The 22,644-nt window shown below is 44.2% G+C and overlaps 4 protein-coding genes and 1 non-coding gene across 10 annotated transcripts; 4 read left to right on the top strand and 1 right to left on the bottom strand.

Annotated features, from left to right (window-relative positions):
* Positions 1-1,414: 1,414 nt before the first annotated feature.
* LOC136505227 (uncharacterized) lies at positions 1,415-4,389 on the top strand. The gene is made up of 3 exons (XM_066500374.1): positions 1,415-1,748; positions 3,568-3,695; positions 3,898-4,389. The coding sequence occupies exons 1-3, from the start codon at positions 1,586-1,588 to the stop codon at positions 4,180-4,182; spliced, it is 576 nt and encodes a 191-aa protein (XP_066356471.1). The 5' UTR covers positions 1,415-1,585; the 3' UTR covers positions 4,183-4,389.
* A 1,179-nt stretch (positions 4,390-5,568) lies between these two features.
* On the top strand, positions 5,569-11,468 carry LOC136504227 (acyl-CoA-binding domain-containing protein 6-like). Of its 6 annotated transcripts, none has more exons than XM_066499075.1 (16): positions 5,570-5,779; positions 5,811-5,827; positions 6,213-6,419; positions 6,494-6,571; positions 6,738-6,848; positions 6,961-7,027; positions 7,108-7,169; positions 7,310-7,449; positions 7,778-7,904; positions 7,977-8,091; positions 8,318-8,406; positions 8,682-8,765; positions 8,839-8,985; positions 9,119-9,274; positions 9,626-9,685; positions 11,099-11,468. In XM_066499075.1, exons 2-16 carry the CDS (start codon positions 5,822-5,824, stop codon positions 11,258-11,260), a joined length of 1,611 nt encoding a protein of 536 aa, XP_066355172.1. In that variant the 5' UTR covers positions 5,570-5,779; positions 5,811-5,821; the 3' UTR covers positions 11,261-11,468. The 6 variants fall into 6 exon arrangements, with proteins under 6 accessions (XP_066355176.1, XP_066355172.1, XP_066355173.1 ...); XM_066499076.1 differs by having other exon boundaries at positions 5,570-5,776; XM_066499077.1 differs by having other exon boundaries at positions 5,570-5,827; positions 6,210-6,419.
* A 698-nt stretch (positions 11,469-12,166) lies between these two features.
* On the bottom strand, positions 12,167-16,264 carry LOC136504710 (tryptophan--tRNA ligase, cytoplasmic-like). The gene is made up of 11 exons (XM_066499683.1): positions 15,906-16,264; positions 15,706-15,825; positions 14,901-15,086; positions 14,704-14,755; positions 14,457-14,609; positions 13,916-14,008; positions 13,712-13,792; positions 13,478-13,549; positions 13,012-13,080; positions 12,801-12,911; positions 12,167-12,498 (listed from the first exon to the last, which is right to left on the bottom strand). Exons 1-11 carry the CDS (start codon positions 16,136-16,138, stop codon positions 12,448-12,450), a joined length of 1,221 nt encoding a protein of 406 aa, XP_066355780.1. The 5' UTR covers positions 16,139-16,264; the 3' UTR covers positions 12,167-12,447.
* Positions 16,265-16,308: 44 nt separating this feature from the next.
* On the top strand, positions 16,309-18,742 carry LOC136504711 (riboflavin synthase-like). Its single transcript, XM_066499684.1, has 2 exons — positions 16,309-17,350; positions 18,372-18,742. Exon 1 carries the CDS (start codon positions 16,399-16,401, stop codon positions 17,302-17,304), a length of 906 nt encoding a protein of 301 aa, XP_066355781.1. The 5' UTR covers positions 16,309-16,398; the 3' UTR covers positions 17,305-17,350; positions 18,372-18,742.
* Positions 18,743-22,280: 3,538 nt separating this feature from the next.
* TRNAG-CCC (transfer RNA glycine (anticodon CCC)) lies at positions 22,281-22,351 on the top strand. The gene has a single exon. It is a non-coding gene; the product is annotated as a tRNA-Gly (tRNA).
* Positions 22,352-22,644: the final 293 nt, after the last annotated feature.

The raw sequence follows: 22,644 nt of genomic DNA on the forward strand, positions 1-22,644 counted from the left end.
CCCCAGAGCTGCAGCCTCCCTTCCCCTTCGGTCTGTAGCCGCCGCTGGAAAGCTGCACGAGCAGCCCGTGTCTGATGCAAAACGCCCGCACCTGGAGTCGGACCTCCGTCCCCATTAGTTTGGGATGAGTCGATAAGGATAAGGGGCACTATGGTCATTTGGCCTTTATATTTTAGATTTGGAATTTTTCTAATTTGTTTAATCCATGTCCACTTGACGAACGTCGAAAGCAGGGGCAAACAGACCTTTCATTCCAAAATAACAGGAGTAAAAACACAAAGTTGAAAAAATATGAGCAAAATCACAATCGACTTACTGAACAAGGGTAAGAACACAATTATCCAAAAAAAAGATTTTTCTTCCTAATCTGATGATTCAACGTTCGAAATCGGACGACTGGGGTACACGTAGCGGCGGATCCAGAAAAAACTTTAGGAGGGCTAAACAACACATACCTCCGACTATTACTTGATCTTAAATCTTTATCTCACATACACTATAGAACTTTACCTAAAAATTTATAGGTCTCGAGAGGAGTCCGTGGGTACACGCTACTTGAACCGGACAGGTTTTTCATTCCCCAAAGCAAACAAGCCCGTTGTGACATGCGAGGCAAAATTTAGTTTAGAAAAGTCAGGTTCGGGTTATTTTTAAATTCTTACTTTAATGAAGCGGTTAAAATTGAAAAGAAAATAGACTTTTCCCCGTGTGCCATTATAAAAGATCGTAATCCCCTATGTGCCTCTGAAAAAATTCAGCGGTCTTCAGCGCCACTACTCCAACTTTTTCGTGTCCTCCATGCCACTTCCGTCCGTTTGGACTCTAACGCTGTCAAACTGCAGGTGTGAAAAGACGAAAATGCCCTTAAGTTCAAATATGTTATTAATTTTTTTGAGCATCTTAACGACTTCAAATGAAAAAACTCAAAACTAGAAAGTTGTAGATCTCGTCGACATCTATAATTTCCATATAAAAATTATTTTCATTTAATTCCGCAAAAAAATATGATTTGATATGATTAATATATCTTAGAAAAATCATATTATTTTTTTTGCGGAATTAAATGAAAAAAAAATTATATGAAAATTATAGATCTCGACGAGATCTACAACTTTCTAGTTTTGAGTTTTTCTTTTGAAGTCGTTAAGATGCTCAAAAAAATTAATAACATATTTAAACTTAAGGGCATTTTCGTCTTTTCACACCTGCAGTTTAACGGCGTTAGAGCCTAAACTAACGGAAGTGGCATGGAGGACACGAAAAAGTTAGAGTAGTGGCGCTGAAGACCGCTGAATTTTTTTAGAGGCACAAAGGGGATTACGATCTTTTATAATGGCACGCGGGGAAAAGTCTCGAAAGAAAACCGCAATTCGATCAAATGACTTCCCCAACCTACGCCCCCAACGGGCCGAAAACCCAACACGTCGCGCCCAAAACCGCCGACCAAGGCTCGCACAACACACGCGGCGGCCGCCTCGCGCGCTCGCCCGCCGCGTCCTCCTCCCTCCCTGACCCTGATCCATCCCCAGTCCCCCACCCGCCACCTCCCGCTCGCCGCCGCCGGTGGCCGGAGGCCCGGAGGTCCATGGGCCAGGCTCTGCGCCGCTCCTCGGGGCGCGTGAGGCCCCCTCCTCCCTCGCCCTCGCCGTCCGCGAGGCAACCCCACCCTCCCCCGCCTCCGCCCCGGGCATCGCCGGCGGCCGCTGGCGGCGCGACGCAGGACCGGCTCGACGCGCCCTCCGGTGACGGTAGGGCCGGCTGCTGCTTCTCCTGGATTCTCCACTCTAGGATTTATAGCTTGCTCGCTTCGCTGGTTTTGCCTAGGCTCCTGGTCTGCTGACGCTTGCATTTCCGTAGCCTAGTAAGTCTTCACGGGGTGACGTGGTTGTGGATTAAGTTCTACCAAAAGATTGAGGACCGAAAGTAGGATGCTTGTTAATTCGGATTGGTTAGGACGTAATAAAAGCTAGCTCTTGAGTCTGGGCCCTCTGTTGTGTTTTCTTGTGCTAAGGTATTTAATCAGATGGGTGGAATACTGGAATGTATGCCAACGATTAGAGCTGTTCAGTAGAAATGTATGTAGTATCACCACTTTACTGTGCCTGCCATGCCTCAGTTAACCCAAATAATATTGAATTTACTACAGTGGATTCCTACTGGTTACAGGTACCAAATTGGACTATTGCATACAGTGCGCCCTTCAGTCCTTCACACTAGCATTTTAGTATATGGAAAAGTATGATAATATATTGTTGATTTTTTACTTCATACAGGACGCAGTGTGTGTGGGTAGGGGGGTGGGGGGCGGGCAGTGGCTAGTGTTCCATCAAAATTCTGCAGCTGTTTATTCATCACCTTATTGATCCAAGATTTTGGCAATTTGTTCTGTTTGATGCCTCTTATTGTTAAGCACTCATTCTTCTAGCCAACTTCTACGATACCAATAATCAGCTTCTAAACATTGGATCTACTTATTCCTCTCTGTGAACTGTAATTCGTTTCAAAACATTGGATCTATTGGGAAATATGAGCTCTCACTCTTCTGTAAAGGACATTGCTCCTCTCTTTGAACTGTAATTCGTTTCAAAACATTGGATCTACTTATTCCAAACTCTGGTACTTAAAGCCCCACAATTAGAAGTCCTTTCTTATTTGGTTTTCTGGGTGTGAGCCCCATATATACACCCTATGCTACAAGGTTTAATATCCACACCTACAATAAAGGCAAGCCTGTCTTCTCCAACATGACAGTGATGTGTGTTAATATGAAATTTTACATTATTTCATTTGGTTCAGTGCTCAATTCTGCTAAGTATGGATACTGGCATCGGTGTGATATCATAGAAGGGAAGAACACTAGGGAGTTCAGAGTAGGCAAGGACCACACTTATCTGATTCGCAGGCATTTAACACCTTTAATGTTCATGGACATGTCCACCGATGCCAAACTAGCTAGTAGTAAGAACATGAACTTTGAGATTGGAGATGGTGTTTGGCCTGCTTCTTATGTTGCATGACATTTGTGTTTTTGGTTGTTGATGATTTAAAAAAAAAGGATTTTCAGGACCAAAATCATCAGCGCTAAAGCATTTGTGTGGGTGGGTATGGATTTTAGGGCCTTGTTTGTTTCCGCCTATAGCATACTTGATTATAATCTCACCGTACCTCAGGGATTTTTCCAATTCTCCATTCACAAATTCGCTAATTCAAAGTTGTGAAGCAGCAGTCAGCAGAATCAGAAATCATCGAAGTGTTTGGTTAGGATTCTCATTTTTTTTTCACTAAGAATCCGATTATAAGCGGAAACAAACAGGGCCTAGCTAATCCCGTTTGAGTCTTCTTTGGATAATTCTTCTTTTAGTACCTCAATGCTCATATGCCAATATGCCAAAAATTGTTTTTCAGTATGTTCTAAATGCAAATTCTTTGCTTGTCTAGGAATCAAGGATCTAGAGTGTCTCTGTATATAGCATGACACTCCCATGTTGGTTAACTGCAAACTTTAGCATGTAAGCTGTGGTCAATTTTTTTGTTCACCAGTCTGTAATTTTTAAAAGTATAATGCAGATGTCACGACACCAGCGAAAAACGTCCATGGTGTACTTGTGGAACGTGATCCAAGTTATGACGAGATGCTCAAGCACATGGTTGGGAGAATCACTACTAAACCTGGAGGAAAACCAGAAATGGGTGAAGTAAGTCCGCTAGAACTAAGGAATGCTTCCCACATTATAGGTCTGAATCATTGAAGTTATGGCAACATATTGCATTGGCCTACAGACTTTCAATTGAACAACACCATTTTTGTATGAAAAAAAAAAAGTAGTACTGTCTTTGGTTATCCACTTACAAAGAGTACCCACTGCAACCGAAACTAACACAGATTCAATCTGGCAGGCTTCTGTTGTACAGCGGTACAACAGACCGCTCCCAAAGGTGAGAACATCAAAGGCTGAACCTGGGCAAAGTGGGAGCCGGCAGCTACCATCAGGTGCCCTGAACGTCCAGCACATTCAGGAGATAATCCAACTGTACCAAGGAAAGTCTACTAACCACCCGGGTCCGATGAGTGTAGACGACATCGCCTCGAGGTTCAGAGTCGAAGCCTCTGTCGTCCAAAACATTGTGCAGTTCGTTTCGCTGCCCCAGGATGAGAACGTGAAGAAGAAAGAGGAGCACTGAGGGTCCACGCGGTCTTGCAGCTAACTCTGAGCCTTGTTCTTGTTCCCAAGCTCATAGAGAACTGCTGGAATGTCTGTCATTTTGTAGTGTTTTTCTCCTGCTCCTGCTGCTGAGATGAGGAGGTGGTGGAAATTGAGAAAACATGGGCGTGTTTCCTTACCTGAATAAAGATGACAGTTTTTTTGCCCGATGGGCTTGTCATGCTTACGATTGATACGGGCATTGGTCTATTCTGGGTCTTGTGAAAGCATCACGAACTGTGAGAACAGTGTCTGAGTGTTTGCCAGGACCAAAGTTGAGTGCAAACGACATCCGGCGAATATAGCTTTATTGTTATATTCATGCCATTTTGCTGTACAACTTATGCAAATTTTAAGAGGCGCTTAAATCAGTTTTAGCCACTTTTCTAAACAGCATACATGAGTTTAAATTTTGTAGCCTTATCCGAAACGGGCCGGAGGGATCGCACTCCAAATATCTTGAAAAAACTTTATGATAGGAAGAAATTTTTGTGGCATTATATAGATCTCATGGCCGGTCTGGTGGTATGCTGGTAGGTTTAGTTTCTTAAACTTTGGTATTGCATAATTGAAGAAGGGGATTTAAATAGGATGGTTATCAATGGGGGCGGCTTATGTTTGTCTATGTTAGCAACAATTCAATGAATCGTTTCTTAAGGAGTTGGTACAACTTCTGTACTAAAGAAAACCTTACCAATTTTATCTATTTTTAGTAGAGGGTGATTTTAATATCATATCCATATATGGTTCACATGAAAAGAATAATGCCAATTATAATTATGGTTGTTTAACGCAATCATCGGCACTTTTAACTTGAGAGAGTTGGAGCTTCCTGGGAGGCAATTCACTTGCATGATTTTATACTGTAATGATTGTGAGATATGAGAGGCATTTTTTCGGATGAAACATAATACAACCCCCGGTCTTGATGGCTTTCCATTAGAAAATTTGTAAAAGCGAGGGATTTCTTAGACCAGTATTGACGCAGGCGTACAATATGAAAAGCCTCGTTAAAAAAGTATTGAGCGACAGAGCCGATGAATTAAAACCAATATCTACCCGATGCAGGACACACCTGCCATGGGCTGCTCTTATTTCTGAATCCATTCTAGTTGGAGGTTGAAGTCCCTGTACATTCATTGTTTGATTTGAAAATATGAATATATTCTGCCTGTACATTTGAACATATCCTGCCTTTTCGGAGATACTCCTATACATGCTCGATCCAAAGGTCGATTGTGCTCGCTGCGGCAGCAAGCTTTCTCATGCTGTATCAATTTATTATTATTATTATTATTACACTTGAATCTGATTTTTCGTTGATCCGTGGCTGCACGAATCTCATGGTACGCTGCTCGAAGTCGCCTCCCTCCCACTCCCACTCCCATTTCGCGGGTCGCCGCTGCGTCAAGCGAGCGCTTCCCCACCAGATCTCGAGCCTTCTAGAATCCTCCGCCCCGGCCGGCCCTCCCGAGGCTCCGCCGGATCCAGAACCTTCTAGAACCCCTGCACTGTGTGGTGTGCGCCCTCCTCGGCTCCTCCTCCCCTCCATCCGGATCTCGACACCCCTCCCTCGGCGGCGCAGACCTCCGGTCCTGGGCGCAGCGCCGGGCGGCGAGATGGCGGTGAGTGTTCTCGTGGAGGATAATTCGTGCGCTGCCGCTTGGTTTCTCGACTTGTTATCCGTGCTTCTCGCGTTGCGGCTGCCGCCCAAGCTTTAGCGACGCAGAGTCATTACTACGGTACTTGGTAGTGCCCGTTGCACAAAGTAGATGTTTCAGTTTCTTACATCTCGTCATACCGCGGCCATTTTTTTTTTTTTTTTTTGGCATTCCATTGTTGTGGACATTTTCTGTCCCATGATTCATGATTGTGGTAGGCTCTGGTAATTCGATACACTAACGTAATAGTTGATCATTAGGACCACCAGGATATGTGATCATGACTGCTTTCTAACGTAACAGTATGATCTCTGATCGCGTGGACTTGTTTCCTTAATCTTGTTAGTAGGCTGCAAAAGGACCGGTGGCCATCGGATCGTCCATCCCCAACAGCATTGCCGCTGAGGGGCCTAAAGTCGTCGTGTCGGAGGAGAACGGGGAGATGGCTGATATCCAGGACAAGGAAGTCAGTATGGAAGGGCTCTGCTCCATAAGCACCTATGATCAGTGGACGCCGCTCTCTGTTTCTGGCCAGCTCCCGAAACCACGCTATAAGGTCCCACTTGGTTTTCTTGACTGCCTAATTTCACTTTTGCGCACGTAGTGACCTGTTGTCAATGATGGTTGCAGCATGGAGCTGCGGTGGTTCAGCAGAAGATGTACGTCTTTGGTGGAAATCACAATGGCCGTTACCTTGGCGACATTCAGGTAGATTGTTCCTCTAGATGTTGTATCTGTTGGCTGCTGCATTTATGGGCAGGAATTCTCACAACCATCTTGAATTGAGATGCTGTACTGAGCCAGCACCTTCAGTCTTACTGTCTTAGCGACAACGCCATGGGTCTTAACATTGGGAATCCTTTTCTGATCAAAGGTTCTGGACTTCAAAACTTTGTCATGGTCAAAGCTGGAAGCTAAATCACAAGCAGAGCCATCAGAATCTGCTGGAGCGGTTCCATTTTCTGCATGTGCTGGTCATTCAGTGGTAATCACCAAAAGCTCTTTTCACTCGAGTCTTAGGGAATTGGCCAGTTTTATCCCAATTGGTTAGCTCATAACTGTATAGTGTATTTGCATCTGGCTTTAATATCTTCCAGATTCAATGGGGAAATAAGATCCTATGTCTTGCAGGACATACTAGAGAACCTGCAGAAAGTCTCAGTGGTTAGGCTAATATTTCACATGTCTTTTCCTATTCATTTCTCAGTGTCTTAGTTCTGATATCTTATGCTCATTTATGACAGTGAAGGAGTTTGATCCACAAACCTGCACTTGGTCTACCTTGCGTACTTATGGAAGGTCACCGGTATGATTGTGTTTGTCTGTGTTTTATCGCCAGAAAGCTTCTATAGTATTTATACAAATTAGCTTATTACCTGAAACTTGCTTTGTTTTCTGCTGTTTTTTTCCCCTCAAATCTGTGATGATTTTTCCTATTTCCTTTAGAGCTCACGTGGTGGTCAGTCAGTGACTCTTGTTGGAGACACTCTAGTTGTGTTTGGCGGTGAAGGTCATGGGAGATCTCTTCTGAATGATCTGCACATTCTCGATCTTGAGACCATGACTTGGGATGAATTTGAGACCACGTAAGTTCTATGAAGTAAATTTAGTTTCAATTGTTTAACTTACATTAGAAATGGTTTAGCTAAACCTGTAAATGTGGATGTGTTTTTATGCACCGGTCCCTATTGGAAAGATTCTTGGCCTTCCACTTTATGTTGAACTGGTTTCTTATATAATTGTGGAGAACCCAAACTTGAAGTGATGTGATTGTGCTACTTCGTAATTCGCTTGCAGTTGCAGCTGGTAATACAATTGGTCTAGGACATGGAATGAAACTTGTATTCTTCTTGCTCTGCTTTGAGGGGCAGGATTAATATCTGACTGTTTTCAAATTATGCTGTTGCTCTCCAGAGGCACTCCCCCTTCTCCAAGGTCAGAGCACGCTGCTGCTTGCTTTGCTGAGCGGTATCTTCTGATACTTGGCGGGGGATCTCATTCTACATGTTTCAGTGACCTACACCTCCTTGACACTCAGACAGTGAGTATTCTTTTCTCTAAAGCTGGTATGTAATTCTTTTGGGAGTCCAAATGAATCACTTTGTCGTTACAGATGGAATGGTCAAGACCAAAGCAGCAAGGTGTTACTCCAGAACCAAGAGCAGGGCATGCAGGTGTAACTATTGGAGAATATTGGTTCATTACTGGGGGTGGAAATAGTAGGAAAGGTAAGGTTGAGATATCTGACAGTTTTATTACCCCACGATTTATGAGTTATAACTCAAAACCAATTTTCTATGGTGGAGACATCAGGAATGTCCTGATAAATATAACTGCCTACTTATCTATCTTTGTCGTGTGGTGTCAATCATTTTCTTCTCTTGTTATATCATTTCACTTTCTAAAAAAAATCATAAAAATAATTCCTGCTTACGTGCGCCCGATCCACTGCAGGTGTCTCAGATACTCTTGTACTCAACATGTCTACTTATGAATGGTCAGTTCTCACTGATCTTGAGGCCCGTGCACCCCCTACAAGTGAGGTGAGCTCATTGATACTCTGCATACTCTATTCACTCGAAAATTTTAGTATTTTCAACTGAGAAAAAAACTTACTTCTGGTTTAATGTTCAAATTCCAACTCAATCAAGGTCACGATTTATGGATTTAAGTATCTCACAATGGTGAAGCTCGTCTGGTCTAATAAACTGCCTTTTTTATAAACTTATAGACTCATAATTATTCATTGATTGTACTAATTTGTTACGTGCTCTTTCTGTTAGCCTGTTACTGATATTCAGAGGCATATTTATGACAGGGCTCAAGTTTAGTAATGTACACAATTAATGGAGAGAATTTTCTGGTGTCATTTGGAGGATATAGTGGGCGTTATAGTAATCAGGCATGCTTCTCTATGAGCACTCTAGTGTTTTTCACATGCCCTTATATTCAGCTGAGCAGTTCTTTTTGTTTAGGCTTATGCTCTCAAGGCAAGTCTCAAACCAAGTGTCCCGTCTGAACAAATAAATGAAGCAGAGTCAAATGGTTTTGCCCCCATATCTGTAGCAGAAAATTCTAGCAGGAAAGTCATATTTGAAATTGAGGAACTTAAAGATGTAAAGGTAATGTAATGTTTGGATGCATAAACACAGTTTCTGTTCTTTTTCATTCTTAATAATTTTATACACAAACACAAATGCTGGATGGTTTCTCTGGTCTGTTCGTTAAAACATATGCAACTATTTTCACCATCAGCCTGGCAATAGGGCAGATAACAGCAAAACCTTGGGACAAGTAGCCACGGATGAACAAAATCAAATAGAAGACAGACTTAATCATGAGCGCTTGCAGAGTCTCTGCCTGAAGCAGGAACTAGCTGATGTGGAGAACAGAAATGCAAAACTTACTGAGGCGAGTTATATCTCACTTACCAAATTGTGCAGAACTGCAGAGAATGTCAATAATATTTATTTACAGTGCTACTACTAATGCCTAAGTGATGATGCACTTACATGTTGATCTCTTTGTCCATGACCTCTGTAGAAATATCTTGTGAACCATTTGTCACAACATAAGGTTGAACAAGATAGAAAATCTATTTTGAATCAATGCACCTCAATGAAGCTATAGGTTGTTACTGCTATGTATTGTGTCAAATACTATACTTGAATCGAGCTCTTAGAAAAGTCAAATCATAAAAAAAGAACATATACACATACAAGAGAATTGTTCCATTTCTTCACTCGGCTCTCTTTTATGCAGGAACTCCACTTAGTTCGAGATCAACTTTCTATTGAACAAACCAGGGCTTCCAAACTCGAGGTAGGCAATAACTTGGAAAGATCTGAGCTCGTGCTCTGGCACTTTGATTATTTATCATCTCAATACCTTATGCCATGCTATGAATGGTTGTAGCGAACTTAGTTTCCTTTTAGAATATATCTTTTTCCTGAACAATTGTTTTATACTCTGATCCATATTTGGTTTTTCTAGGTATATAATTTTTGCTATGCACCTAGATATGCACTGTCTAGATACATATGTATCTAGAAAAACCAAAACGACTTACAATTTGGAATGGAGGGGGTAGAAATTTAGAAAAGGGAATATGTTCAGAGCAGGGATAAGTTAAATTTGTGACCAAGTCCAATAACAGCATAATGTCTAATAAACAAACTCGTTTTTCACTGGTAATCATGGCTCTTTGCCACCTTGCTTATATATTGCCAGTATACCATTCTAAAAAAGTAGTAACCATTATGCCGCACTGGTTTTCTACAAAAAAATTAAAATTTGGCTAATTTCAACACATTAGTGAAGTAACTTGTACAATACATTGTGGTGATGGTGAGTACTGGTTATCAGTTAGCACCCCTTTGACTCTGAATGGTACTTATAAAAAAAACTCTGGATGGTGCAGTTTATTTGTGTTGCCTTTCATTTGCGGGTACTTGATTTTGAACTGCCTTTATCTCTTCTTCTTTTTATAATATAAAAAAAAGAAAACAATAGGCTGATTGAAACAAATTAACCAAGTGACTTGTGCAATACATTGTGGTGAGTACAGGTTATCAATTAGCACCCCATCCCCCCTTTTAATTCTGAATGATTCAGTTTATTCATGTCGCCTTTCATTTGCTAGTACCACAGAAGCTAAAAGGCAAGTTTTATAGGACGGCGATTAGACCTGCTATGTTGTATGGTGCAGAATGTTGGCCTACGAAAAGACGACATATTCAACAGCTAAGTGTCGCGGAAATGCGTATGTTGCGTTGGATTTGCGGTCATACAAGAAGGGATCGAGTTCGGAACGATGATATACGTGAGAGATTAGGGGTAGCGCCAATTGAAGAAAAGCTTGTCCAACACCGGTTGAGATGGTTTGGACATGTGCAACGGAGACCTCCAGATGCACCGGTGCGTAGTGGAATCCTAAGTCAGGATAGTAACGTGAAGAGAGGCAGAGGAAGACCGAAGTTGACTTGGGTAGAGGCAATAAAAGGAGACTTGAAAGGATGGAATATACCCAAAGACTTAGCCTTAGATAGGAGTGCTTGGAAGACAGCTATTCACGTGCCTGAACCTTGATTGCTTCTGTTGGGTTTCAATTCTAGCCTACCTCAACTTGTTTGGGACTTAAAAGGCTTTGTTGTTGTTGTTGTTGTTGTTGTTTCATTTGCTAGTACTCGATATTGAAATAACAATAACATCGCTCCCCCACTGCCCAATGGACAGAATGAAATTTCAGAGATTCAAGAACGACTACAGAAGATGGATACCCTAGAAAAGGAGTTTGAATCACTTCGCAGTGAACTGGACAGCACTGTATCGGAAGAGGAAGCTTCTAGTGGCAACCAGACCCACCGCAGCAGGGGCTTCTGGAGGTGGAATGGGTGAACTCAAGTAGGAGTGTTGAAGAGAATCCACTTCCAAAGAGTTATTCTTTTAAATTTCATGTATTTCACAAAATTTTGAAGGAACATGATATATATGAATTCAGGATGATACTAGTTCGGAAGCATATACAGGATCTAAACGAACTGCAGCTCCATCAACTGTGAAAAACATCTTATAGAAAGTAAAATGAATGTCACGTGTTCCCGCATTTCCTGTGTTAGGACAATTTCTTATTTCTTATCTGATAATGGCATCGACCATGATCACCATAAACGATTTACTTTTCCTTGAAATCCTATGAATTGCAAATGAGAAAACGACGGCATACACATGCTGGTTCACAAATGATTGAATGCCAGAAATAGGCCATCGTGTCATTTAAGGAGGGGAATTTTTTTTGTGGCAAGAGCCTTCTTTCAATTAAGAGAGAAAAGGAGAGAGAGAAGTTTAAAAATATAGATAGGAGTCAAAACACATATGGTGTGTTTGGTTTGAAGAACCAATCCATTCTAAATGAGATGATACATCATAATGCTATATTGCTATCCCTCAATTTCGGTGGAATAACTTCACTCTCGTACTAGTACTGATTATTAGCTTATAAGAAATATAAGATGGTGTTGCATCAACTCATTCTATTTCACCAACCAAACAAAAAGATTAAGGAGTTAGATGATAATATACTACCTCTTAATTAAACACCCCCTTAGCTCTTAGACGCAGAGCCCCGAATGGTGCTGACATACAAGCAGCAAAGAAACTAATGAGAAACTAACTACAACGAATCAAAAGCCCTTTTCTGTTGATCAATGTCTTCTTTTACCATCAGTGCCATTTGTTGAAACAAGTTAATTTCTCTTTATAGTTTCGTTCAAGTAATTGTTCATCTAAATTCAAACACATTGGTTTTCGACTTAAACAAAAATAACATCCATTTATACCTAAAAAATGAGGTACTCGCTATTACAATGACATGTATATATGCTTGAAAAAACTATCTGAATTGATACCATATCATGTATGAGTTTACAAAATCTACCACAGCCACCACATGGGATTTTTGGCCAGGTTCGCATAAATCCAGAAGTAAAACACAGGAGATACTTATGGTGATACCATATAATTCTAAAGACCCTTAAATTCTCCCTGATAACAAAAATGTTTGTTCCAAGTTGCCGTCGTGATGCTCAGCCAAACATATTGGGAAGAGGCCTCACTGCCATGAACGCATCGACCATCTGCACAAAACAGAATCGTCAAAGCATTGCAGGAAATTCATACAAACTCATATGAGGACAATTATAGTTCCATTCAGCCTGGGTGTAAGTGAGAATTGCATATCTATGTGCAGATACTACACAAGCAATGCCATGCATGTGTGCGCGCAAGATAAACAAATTGTTAATCTCGCTTGGAAACAAGGTGCAAGAAACCAATCATGCAGGGTCATATGTTTGGTAATGAAAAATGGCACTTAGCTCTCCTACGTCGATAAAAAAGAAGCCAATATGCAAGACGGCAGATCGAATGAATCATGTACCTCTTCAGTCACTTGAGCTCTAGCTCTTTGATGTCTAGCAACAATCTCAGATAGAACTGCAATAAGTCGTTGCTTCACTTCACCCGTCAACATCCTTCCCTCCTTGTACTCCTGGTGTTTGTGTTTGAAAATGGAAAATGGAAGCACACAACTTAAGTATTTTCACAATGATGAATTATGTCTATGATGAAGCATAAATCTGTAGTAATACCTTCTTTATGTGCGCAAGCTCGTCATCATCTTCAAGGAAGAAGTTCAGGTATTTGATTGGGACATCCACCTTCATCACAACAAAAATCCAGTCATTCACAAACTAGTTATGTGTTACTTAAGAAGAGTATGGTAATTAACCAGAATATCAAGCAGATTATGGAAATGGAAATATTTTTTTCTCGAACACACAAGAGAGCTACGTATCATTATATTAAGAAGAAGAAAGGAGTCTAAGAAGAAATATATCACAACCTTCAGCATGTTAGCACTGAAGTATGACATGAAATACTTCAAGAAACAGAAGACATTTAGAGCTATATGAATTTTAGAACTGGAAGTTTCCAGTGATATATTTATTCATATTAAAAATCTAATTTTTGAGTTCAAAGCAAAAGGTCAGGTGCATAATGCAGGCACACTATTTGGAATACAATATCCTCAATTATAAACAGGAAAATGCTTACATCAAGGTTAGCTCCAAGTTTTCTATGGAGCTCTATTGAGTCCTGGCCACCTGAGAAGGCATATTTATTCACCTGGAACATTGGAAACAAATTATAAGAGATAGATGCAGGAGATCAGCTAATTCTTGGTTCAGTCTAATAACCATTTTCACCATAACTTAAATGGGACAACTAAAACGGGTAGTCTGGTAAAAAGAATTTCCAGCTAAAAACAAACTTCAGAGCAGGGCAGACCTTTGTCTTTATTTCTTTAGCACTATCTGTCACATATATCGCCGAATTTGCATCACTGGCTGACATTTTTGTGTTCTCCCCCTGTGAAAAAGAACATACAAATCAATGCCCTTGAAATCATAACCGTTTATATAATAAACAGGTAAAGAAATCACAAGCAAGTTAAAACTATAAATTAACTGGAAACAATCAAGGTCAACAAACCTGAAGAGCAGGGAAAAATCTAGATTCAATCAGTGACGGTTTCTGATAACCAATTCTAGGAGCAACATCACGAGTCATCCTAAAATAGGGATCCTGCAGGAAAAAAAAAACTCTACTCTCAAAATTTGAAGGGAAAGACACACAAAGATGTACCGATTTTTTTTTTTTTTTTGATATGGGTCAAACTTTAAAACAAAAGACACAAACATATGCCACATTCTCGGCATCTTCCAATTAAAACACTTAAGATACATTTTATTGATAATTGCGGGAAGAATGATTTACTCTTAATTTGCATATTGGAGGGCACAATCAAATATAGTGCTACAAATAACAAATGACAAAGGCACCAATTCAAATTGTCAAATTTACCCCTACTTTGCATAAGTGGGGCTCAATTCAAATTTAGGATGGAAATAAACAGGAACTTAAAAGGCAATAGTTCAGAAATTTACGCTAAGAGAAATATTACAAGTATGCTAGCAAGTTGATATACAACCACTTATGCTAGTAAAGACCATTATACCAAAGATGTCTGTACCTGATCTATTGCACATGGGATAAGGCACCGCAGTTGGTCCTTGCCAGCGAAGAGATGGGGAAATGAAGAAGGGAATGATGGGACTGCCTGCACTGGAGGAAAGCTAACCTTTCCTATGTGATCCTCGAGATTGAACCCAAATATTCCTATAGCCTATTGTTCGAGTAAAACATATTAGCCAACCAATGATGCTTAAATGTAAGCTCTGTAGTGTTTGAATATTTTTTCTTAATTGAACAGCTCTCACCTTATTCATAGTTACACATCTGGCAACTTGCATCATGTTTTCATAAAAAGCACTGCAAGACAAGGCCAGAGGGGTTATTGTTTGCATATAACAAGCAAAGCCAAGATTTACAGCATGGTATTCATTTACTTAGTGATGGACCAAAAATATCAGTCAAAAGTTAAAATATCAATCAGAATTAGGAAGAGTAATCTTACCCTCCAACAAAAGAAAAATCGGAGAAAATGAATGTTCTTTCAATGTCAAAACCACATGCTATAATGTCTTTAGCATTTTCACGGGCAAGCCTTTTACTTTCCTGAATAGTCAAGTTCTTCCACAAGAACTTCTCATCATCTGTCAGTTGTATAACTAGGGGCACCTTAAAAGCCTCCTGCAAGTATCTGAAGAAAGATTCTGATAGTTAATGAAACATTACTTACAAAACCAGAACTAAGAAAGCGACGTGCGAGTTATCAAACAAACTTGAGTGTTGTTTAGGTTTCCTCAAAATAAAATAAAATAAAACCCTTTCACTTCAAGAAACATGTTTATGAATATTCCTAAGGATCTTCAACTGTGGAGACTTGCAGCACACATTCTGCCATATCCCGTCCCCGACCATCAGTTGATTAGCCATGTGAAAAACAGTCTATCACAAGAAACACCTCAAATTGGAGAAGTCAATTTTGCAGCACATATCCTGCCTTATCCCGTCCCTGGCCATCAGTTCATTAGCCATGTGAACTAACAGTCTACCACAAGGAACAGTTCAAATTGGATAACTCAATTTGGTTATATTTGCAAATCAAGAATAGTTTCCATTAATCCTTTGTCAAAAAAAAGAGAAGAGTTTCCATGTGTCATTAACATATCCAAAGTGGGTTCTTGTATGTAGTGAAAGAACACCACTTGCTACTCCCTCGCAGACACAGCATTGTCCAATTATGCAACACAAACATAAATCAGAGCATAACTGGGAGCCGTAGCCCAAATTTCAGGGTACCGTGACACAATGCTTACTTTGTGAACATGAAGGGGATGAGATGGCCGAGGTGCAGGGCCTCCGACGAGGGTCCCCTCCCCGTGTAGAGGTAGAACTTCTCCCCCTTCTCGTACAAATCCAGTAGCTCGTTCAAATCACTATAACACAAAAATTCGTCAGCACCTCCTCCTCCGGGGATAAAAAAGTAGTGTTTTTTTGGGTGCAGGTGGCTCGGTACCGGTGGGCGAAGAAGAGGCCTCGGCGGAGGAAGCAGTGCGGCGGTCGTCCGGTGAGGCGTGCGATGCGGTCGATGAGCGCGTCGTCGATGCGCTGGCAGCCGAACTGGTCCACGAGCTTGTCGTAGTCGATGCCGCCCTTCCCCGCCGACACCTCCCACGGATTCACCACCTGCTCCTCCTCCTCCTCCTTCTCTTTCCTCGCGACGTCCACCCCTTGCTCCGCCGCCGCCATGGCCGCGCGCAGATCTCCCTCCCTTGCTTCGTCTCCGGCAGCGCGAGGGGATTAGCAGCAGGGTAAACCTCGGGCTCGCGTTCGCTGCCGTGTGGAGCCCGCAGGAAAGCGAGTAGCGATGGCGCCTGCGGGTCTCGGGTCTCGGGTTTTATAGGATACAAAAACCCGAGAGCCGACCGAACCGACTCCGACTCCGACTCCAACTACCCCAATCCCCAGTCTCCACCGGCCACCGCGAACCGCTGGAGGAATCTCTGGCAATGGCGCCGCCAGCCGCTGCGGTTGCCGCCGTCCGCCACCACAGCCCGCACCTGCTCCTCCGCTGCGGCGGCGGGGGTCTCCTCCCACAGCCTTCGGGCCCCGCCACGCTCCCCTTCGCCTCGCGGGGCGCGGCGGCCTCCGCGCCCGCGCTCCTGCGCCTGCCGCCGCCGCGGCTCTCGCTCTCCCCCGTCCCGAAGAGCCTCTCCGCCTCCTCCTCCTCCCACGTCCCCGTACGCTCCCTCTTCACTGGCATCGTCGAGGAGGTCGGCCGCGTGCGCCGCCTCGGCCCGCCGCTCGCGCCGTCTTCTGGCGACGGCGGCGGCGGCGAGGCTCCCGGCCTTGACCTGGAGGTCGAGACCAAGGACCTCCTCGCCGGGACGCAGCTCGGCGACAGTGTGGCGGTCGACGGCACCTGCCTCACCGTGGCGGCGATCGACCCGGCCGCGTCCACGCTCACCTTCGGCGTGGCGCCGGAGACGCTCCGCCGGACGTCGCTGGGCGGGCGCGCCCCGGGCGACGGCGTCAACCTCGAGCGCGCGCTCACGCCGTCGTCCCGCATGGGGGGGCACTTCGTGCAGGGCCACGTTGACGGGACCGGGGAGATCGCCGCGTTCCGGCCGGACGGGGACTCGCTCTGGGTCACCGTGCACGCGCCGCCGGAGATCCTCCGCCTGCTCGTGCCCAAGGGCTTCGTCGCCGTCGACGGCACTAGCCTTACTGTTGTCAGTGTGGACGACGAGGGAGGGTGGTTTGACTTCATGCTCGTCAGGTACACGCAGGACAACATCGTGCTGCCCACCAAGAAGGTCGGAGACAAGGTGAACCTGGAGGCGGATATTCTGGGGAAGTACGTCGAGAAGCTCCTCGCCGGGAGGGTTGAGGCCATGGCGAAGGTTGATTCGTGATCTAATCTACCATTGCTGAGCTGCTGGGTTGCTCGTCATTCTATAGGTATTACAGCAAGGTCATTATGTTCATCAATAATACCAGTTCATTCCATTTTGTGCAATTGGGTTGCGGCCTTCTTTATTTGAGTGAAACAGTAATAAAGCATCTAGCATGTTTCAAAAAAAGAAAAAGAAAGAAAGTAATAAAGCATCAAGTTATCGAGGACTGACTCATCATTTCTTTTTACCCGTTGAGACGATAGATGTACAATTACCCATACTCTAATATGCAGCCAAATGTAGAAGTTTGTTTCGTTGTTGATGAAAATTAGCAAGAGGTGAACAAGAGCAGCAATGCAGCATAGCAGCATCCAGAAACTAACTGACTAATGATGCTGCCAAATAAATGATGAGCCCCTCCAGAACAATCATATCCAAAGAATATAGAAGCCTTAACATGCTTCTGGAGGCACATTGCACCGTACTGAACGTATTGTCTAGTTGGAGGATCATGCAGCCATGACCCACATGTTCTTTATTTTCTCAAACAAAGAAAATTAGGATCGATAACAAGTGACAAAAAAAAAACAATTGCATCTGCGCATTCCTCTGACTTCACTGCAACCATGGTGCCGGACCAGCCGCTGACAGCTTCCTGCCCCTAAAAATATTGTGATGTGCCAAAATAAACTCTTCTATAACTGTAGCGGAACAATTGGAAACAGTTTTATTTTTGTCTTAATGTACAGATACCTGTTTGAGATATATAGATAGATAATGTTGAATGGATCAGGATATGTTGTTTGCGGGGCGATAACTGATACCAAATAACCACTACAAATAACAGTTGGAGACGATTTTATTTTTGTTTCAATATATGGATGAATGTTTATGTTTTAGACATAAATAGGCAATATTGAACGGATCAGGATATGTTGTTTACAGGGTGAACTGATAACCAGTAACCACTACAAATAGGGTAGGCTGTCTTCCTACCTTTCTTTGAAGAATATACTTGATTGATTAGTGTATTTTCTTTCGTTGTGATGTCAGTAAATTTTCAAAGTGCTTATTATGCTACGCAGGGGTGGAGAAAGGCTTGGATTCAATGCCTATGCCCGGCTCACTTAGGGTCCTGTGATGGAGATGTCACTGAACGAATTTTATGCATGATAATTTTGGCTCATTTGCTTGCTGCAGCCTGCTGCTGCAATATGGATTCTTCAATTGTTATGATATTTGGGAGATGTTCATTTGGTTGCTGCAGCCTGCAAATTCAAAATGCTATTCTGGTGCACTTACCCCTCTACTGTATCTGTATGAGACCTGAGCTTTGTGATTGGAACAATGGGATTATAAGGCTTAGAACCATGGTAAGACTACTTTGTTGTGTAGTTAGCTGTGTAAAACCTTTTCCTTGACTACACGAAATAAGTCAGTGTTGATAGTAGGCACAGGCTCACAGCTCCTTTTGGGGATAAGATTGAACTGGTTGGCATTGGATTGGAGATCGCTGGGTAAAAATCTTGTGCTTGGGTTAGTGTTAGAGTACGTCATGAGCCTATTGGGTCTGGGCTGGTGGTATAGCCCGCTAGTGTTAGGGTTAATTAGAGATAAGGGTCGCTTGTTTAAGGGTCAAGTAAGCCTTACTTAGGAGTCAAGTAAACCTCTCTATATAAGAAGAGGAGATGTATTAATCTAATCAAGCCAGAATTAAGAAGGAAATCCTTTCCCTCTTGCTCGGCCGTGGGCAAGGGCCTCCCTCGCAGCCCCAGCCGCCACAATTATGGTCGTGAACAGTACCCGCTTTACTGTAGTGTCACGGGGTACTGTAGCTGCCTATCGCCGCCTCTCCCTTAGCTCTCTCCCTCTCAAATCCCAGCAACCACATAACAATCTGGTATCAGAGATCTCTGGTTCGATCGTGTCCAGTCCTCTACCGAGTTCTTCCCACCCGCCGCCGCCGCACACCCACCCCCTGCCACCAGCGTCTTCGTCGGCGCTGCTGCCCCACACAGCAGGCGCGCCGGCATTGGGCGCGCTGGCGTCCTCAGGGGCACTTACGCCCTCTGCCTCGGCGCCGTCCGCCCTCGTCCTCACCCCGGAGCAAATGACGGCCGCAATCCTGGAATTAGGGCAGGCCGTGGCGGGCATCAGGGCCTTTCTCGTCGGGCCCTATGCGCCCCAACCGCAGCCCCAGCCGCCGTCGCCGCAACCGGCTGTGACCACCCTACCAGCGGTGCTGCTGTATGGGATGCCCTACTCCAGCATGACGGGCGTTCCCATCCATCTCCTCCGGATGCCGCCTTCCCCGTCGTCGATCCCATCTTATACCCTGGCCCCGACGGTCGGGCCGGTGTATACGATGGCAACGTTCCCGGCGACCACGACGTTGGCTACCCTAGCCCCTACCACCCTGATCCATTATGGTGGGGCGGTACAGCAGCCCTCCTACACCGAGGGGGGTTTCTATGGAGGCGTTGAGGGCCCTCTACTCTACGGCGGCAACATACAGTACCACCACGACGTCTCGTCGTCCACGGCCTTTGCTCCAGAACCAGCAACTCCGGGTGTCAGCCACAGCGCCCACCCTCCGTGCTTCTACAAGTTGGAGTTCTCGATGACGACAGCCGTCTCCATAACCGACACCCAGCAGATCCCAGCCATGGGCGAGAAGTTGCAGCAGATCGAGCAGCCGATGGACATCGCGATGACGTCGGCGGGGAAGATGCTTACCCTCCAGGTGTCGGCTGCAGGCTGCTACGCGTGGCCTCCTAGCACGTCGGCGGGTGCGGGAGATGCGCGATCTGCAGCTGATTCAGTCCTGCACCCCTTCGCAGCTCCTCCAAGTTGCGCTTAGCTGCGCGGAGGACCTCGATCTCGTCCGCTACGTCGAGGATCTCGGGCATGCGGTTTCCCCCACGGGCGGCGGGCATGCTATTTTCCCGGCGGGTGGCGGTTGGGGAGGCGCATCCCTCCACCTCGTTGTCCATCGAAAGCCCTTCGCTCTTCTCTGTGCGGTGCAGACCAGCAGCCGTCTGGCGGGGAGAAGGCGTGGGGTCACCAGCGAAAGCGCGCCGCGTAGCGCCGTCGCATTCCGCCATTGGCCGCCACGAGGGCGCCTCCGCTGGTCGCTGTTGCGACCACTTCCAGGTGGCCATACACATGCATCCCTTTCGTCTAGATGGTGTCCATGGGATCCAGGAGGCTGTACACATGCAGGTTTGGCGTGCGGATGGTGTCCACCTTATGTTCAGAGTCAAAAATAAAGAATTCCAGTCCATTTCAGGATGAGAATGCTAAAATAAGCCAAGATGTAAAATGTTTGTTTTTAGGTGTTAGAGTACGTCATGAGCCTATTGGGCCTGGGCTGGCAGTATAGCCCGCTAGTGTTAGGGTTAATTAGAGATAATGGTCATTTGCTTAAGGGTCAAGTAAACCTCTCTATGTAAGGAGACATGTATTAATCTAATCAACCAAGAATTAAGAAGGAAATCCATTCCCTCTTGCTCGGCCGTGGGCAAGGCCCCCGGTTGGCCTCCGGCCTCCCTCGCAGCTCCAGCCGCCACAGTTATGGTCACGAACAGTACCCGCTTTACTGTAGCACCCTCGGGTATTGTAGCCCCCTGTCGCCGCCTCTCCCTCAGCTCTCTCCCTCTCAAATCCCAGCAGCCACATAACATACAGTATATGGTTTCTGCTGAATTCTGAAAAGTCTGCGGTATCGATTGATGAATCATTGGCCTAAGAATTAACAATATCTGGATTTCAGAGTTTAACAAGAAAAGCGCACCTCTGGTCCCTTCGTTGTGTTGATTGATGATGTTATTGGCGATGCACTGTCGCTGCTGCTTGTTCTTTCCAAACTTTAAAGTTCCATTCTCAATAATTTTACCCCTAGATATAGTAAATACTAATAATGATATTATATGCATCCTACTGAATCTCCATACATTTGGTTTATCATCACATCAGCCGATACTACTATCCATCAGTGTGTGCAGTAGAAATCAAGAGCATATTTTGTTCACAACATACCATAGGCTGGTCTACTTCCGTTGCAGTGACATCACCGTTGACGCTCAGGCTTGTGCTTCCCATGGGATGATATGATCTCAACAAAGGTTTGCATTCTCCATCCCCTCTGTCGCCACACCCTTGGGATCATTCGTTTTGCGGTTGATGCAACGAATAAAAAAAAATTGCCATACATGTTTTGAAATTCAAGCACAAACTAGCTGTCGTGATGCTGGTGTTTCCATCTCTTAGAAGAACAAGATTTGGAAGAAGTGTCAGTTTCATTGATCTCTTGGATATATATACATATGAAGAGGTGTGTCGAAGGGACACAACTGTTTCCAAAGGACATGCCCTTTGGGACTAAACTAACTATCTAATCATATCCATTAACCATGTATTCGATGGATGAGATCACTCGTGAAGAGACGTCTGTCGTCACACCTGTTCGTGTATAGTTGTCGTTTCACGGTACCATCCACGTCCAAGCACAAACTAGCAATCAGTAAATGCACGCAACGCAACCCCTCCCACTCGAGCGCTCATGATGTCCAGCTGCGTTCGTCTTCCTAATAGTCGTATACCTGATTTTACTAGTTTTTAAGGTGATCAATCTTATTCGCCTATTAGTAATCTTGTACGATACACTATTAGGAAGCGATTCTGAAAACTTTATACCTCTATCATTCAAATACTTTGTTGCTCAGAATTTGTTAATAATCTCTCATGGAATGAGGGATGAACTGAAAGGGGTTTGTTCATATGAATGAATTTATAAAAGTGATACATGGATTATGCATGCACCTTGCGTCGCCCAGAGTTTTGGACTTTTTGTCGTGCTGCCTACATGATGTTTGGCCACTTTGGGAGATGCGGCTCTCAACTCGATCTGATCCGTCGCTTGGCCTCGGTGGCTTATGTTGCTCCGTCCGGCATAGCTCAATAGCATCAGTATAAGTGGAACTGCAACAAAACATGCGCATCTGGTGTAGTGGTATCATAGTACCCTCCCACGGTACTGACCGGGGTTCGATTCCCCGGATGCGCATTTGCCCTTTTACCATTTTTTATTTTTATTATTTTCATTTTGTTTGTCTCTCGTGGATTGCATCTTGCAACCATGTACCTTCGTTGGCGAATCATTTTTCAATTATGTTAACAAAACCCCTTTCAGTTCGTGTTCTTGTTGAAGAACCATCGCCTTGTTCGCTTGGCTTATAATACTTTTTCAGTCAACGAATAGTATTTTTCTCTTACGACAAATCAGTCAACGGTATTTTCAGCCGAACCGGGCACGTATCATAGACTCGATGAATGGGCACGGGTTCGAACACACGGTGC

Source organism: Miscanthus floridulus, chromosome 14, assembly GCF_019320115.1.
Source record: "Miscanthus floridulus cultivar M001 chromosome 14, ASM1932011v1, whole genome shotgun sequence".
Lineage (NCBI taxonomy): Eukaryota > Viridiplantae > Streptophyta > Magnoliopsida > Poales > Poaceae > Miscanthus > Miscanthus floridulus.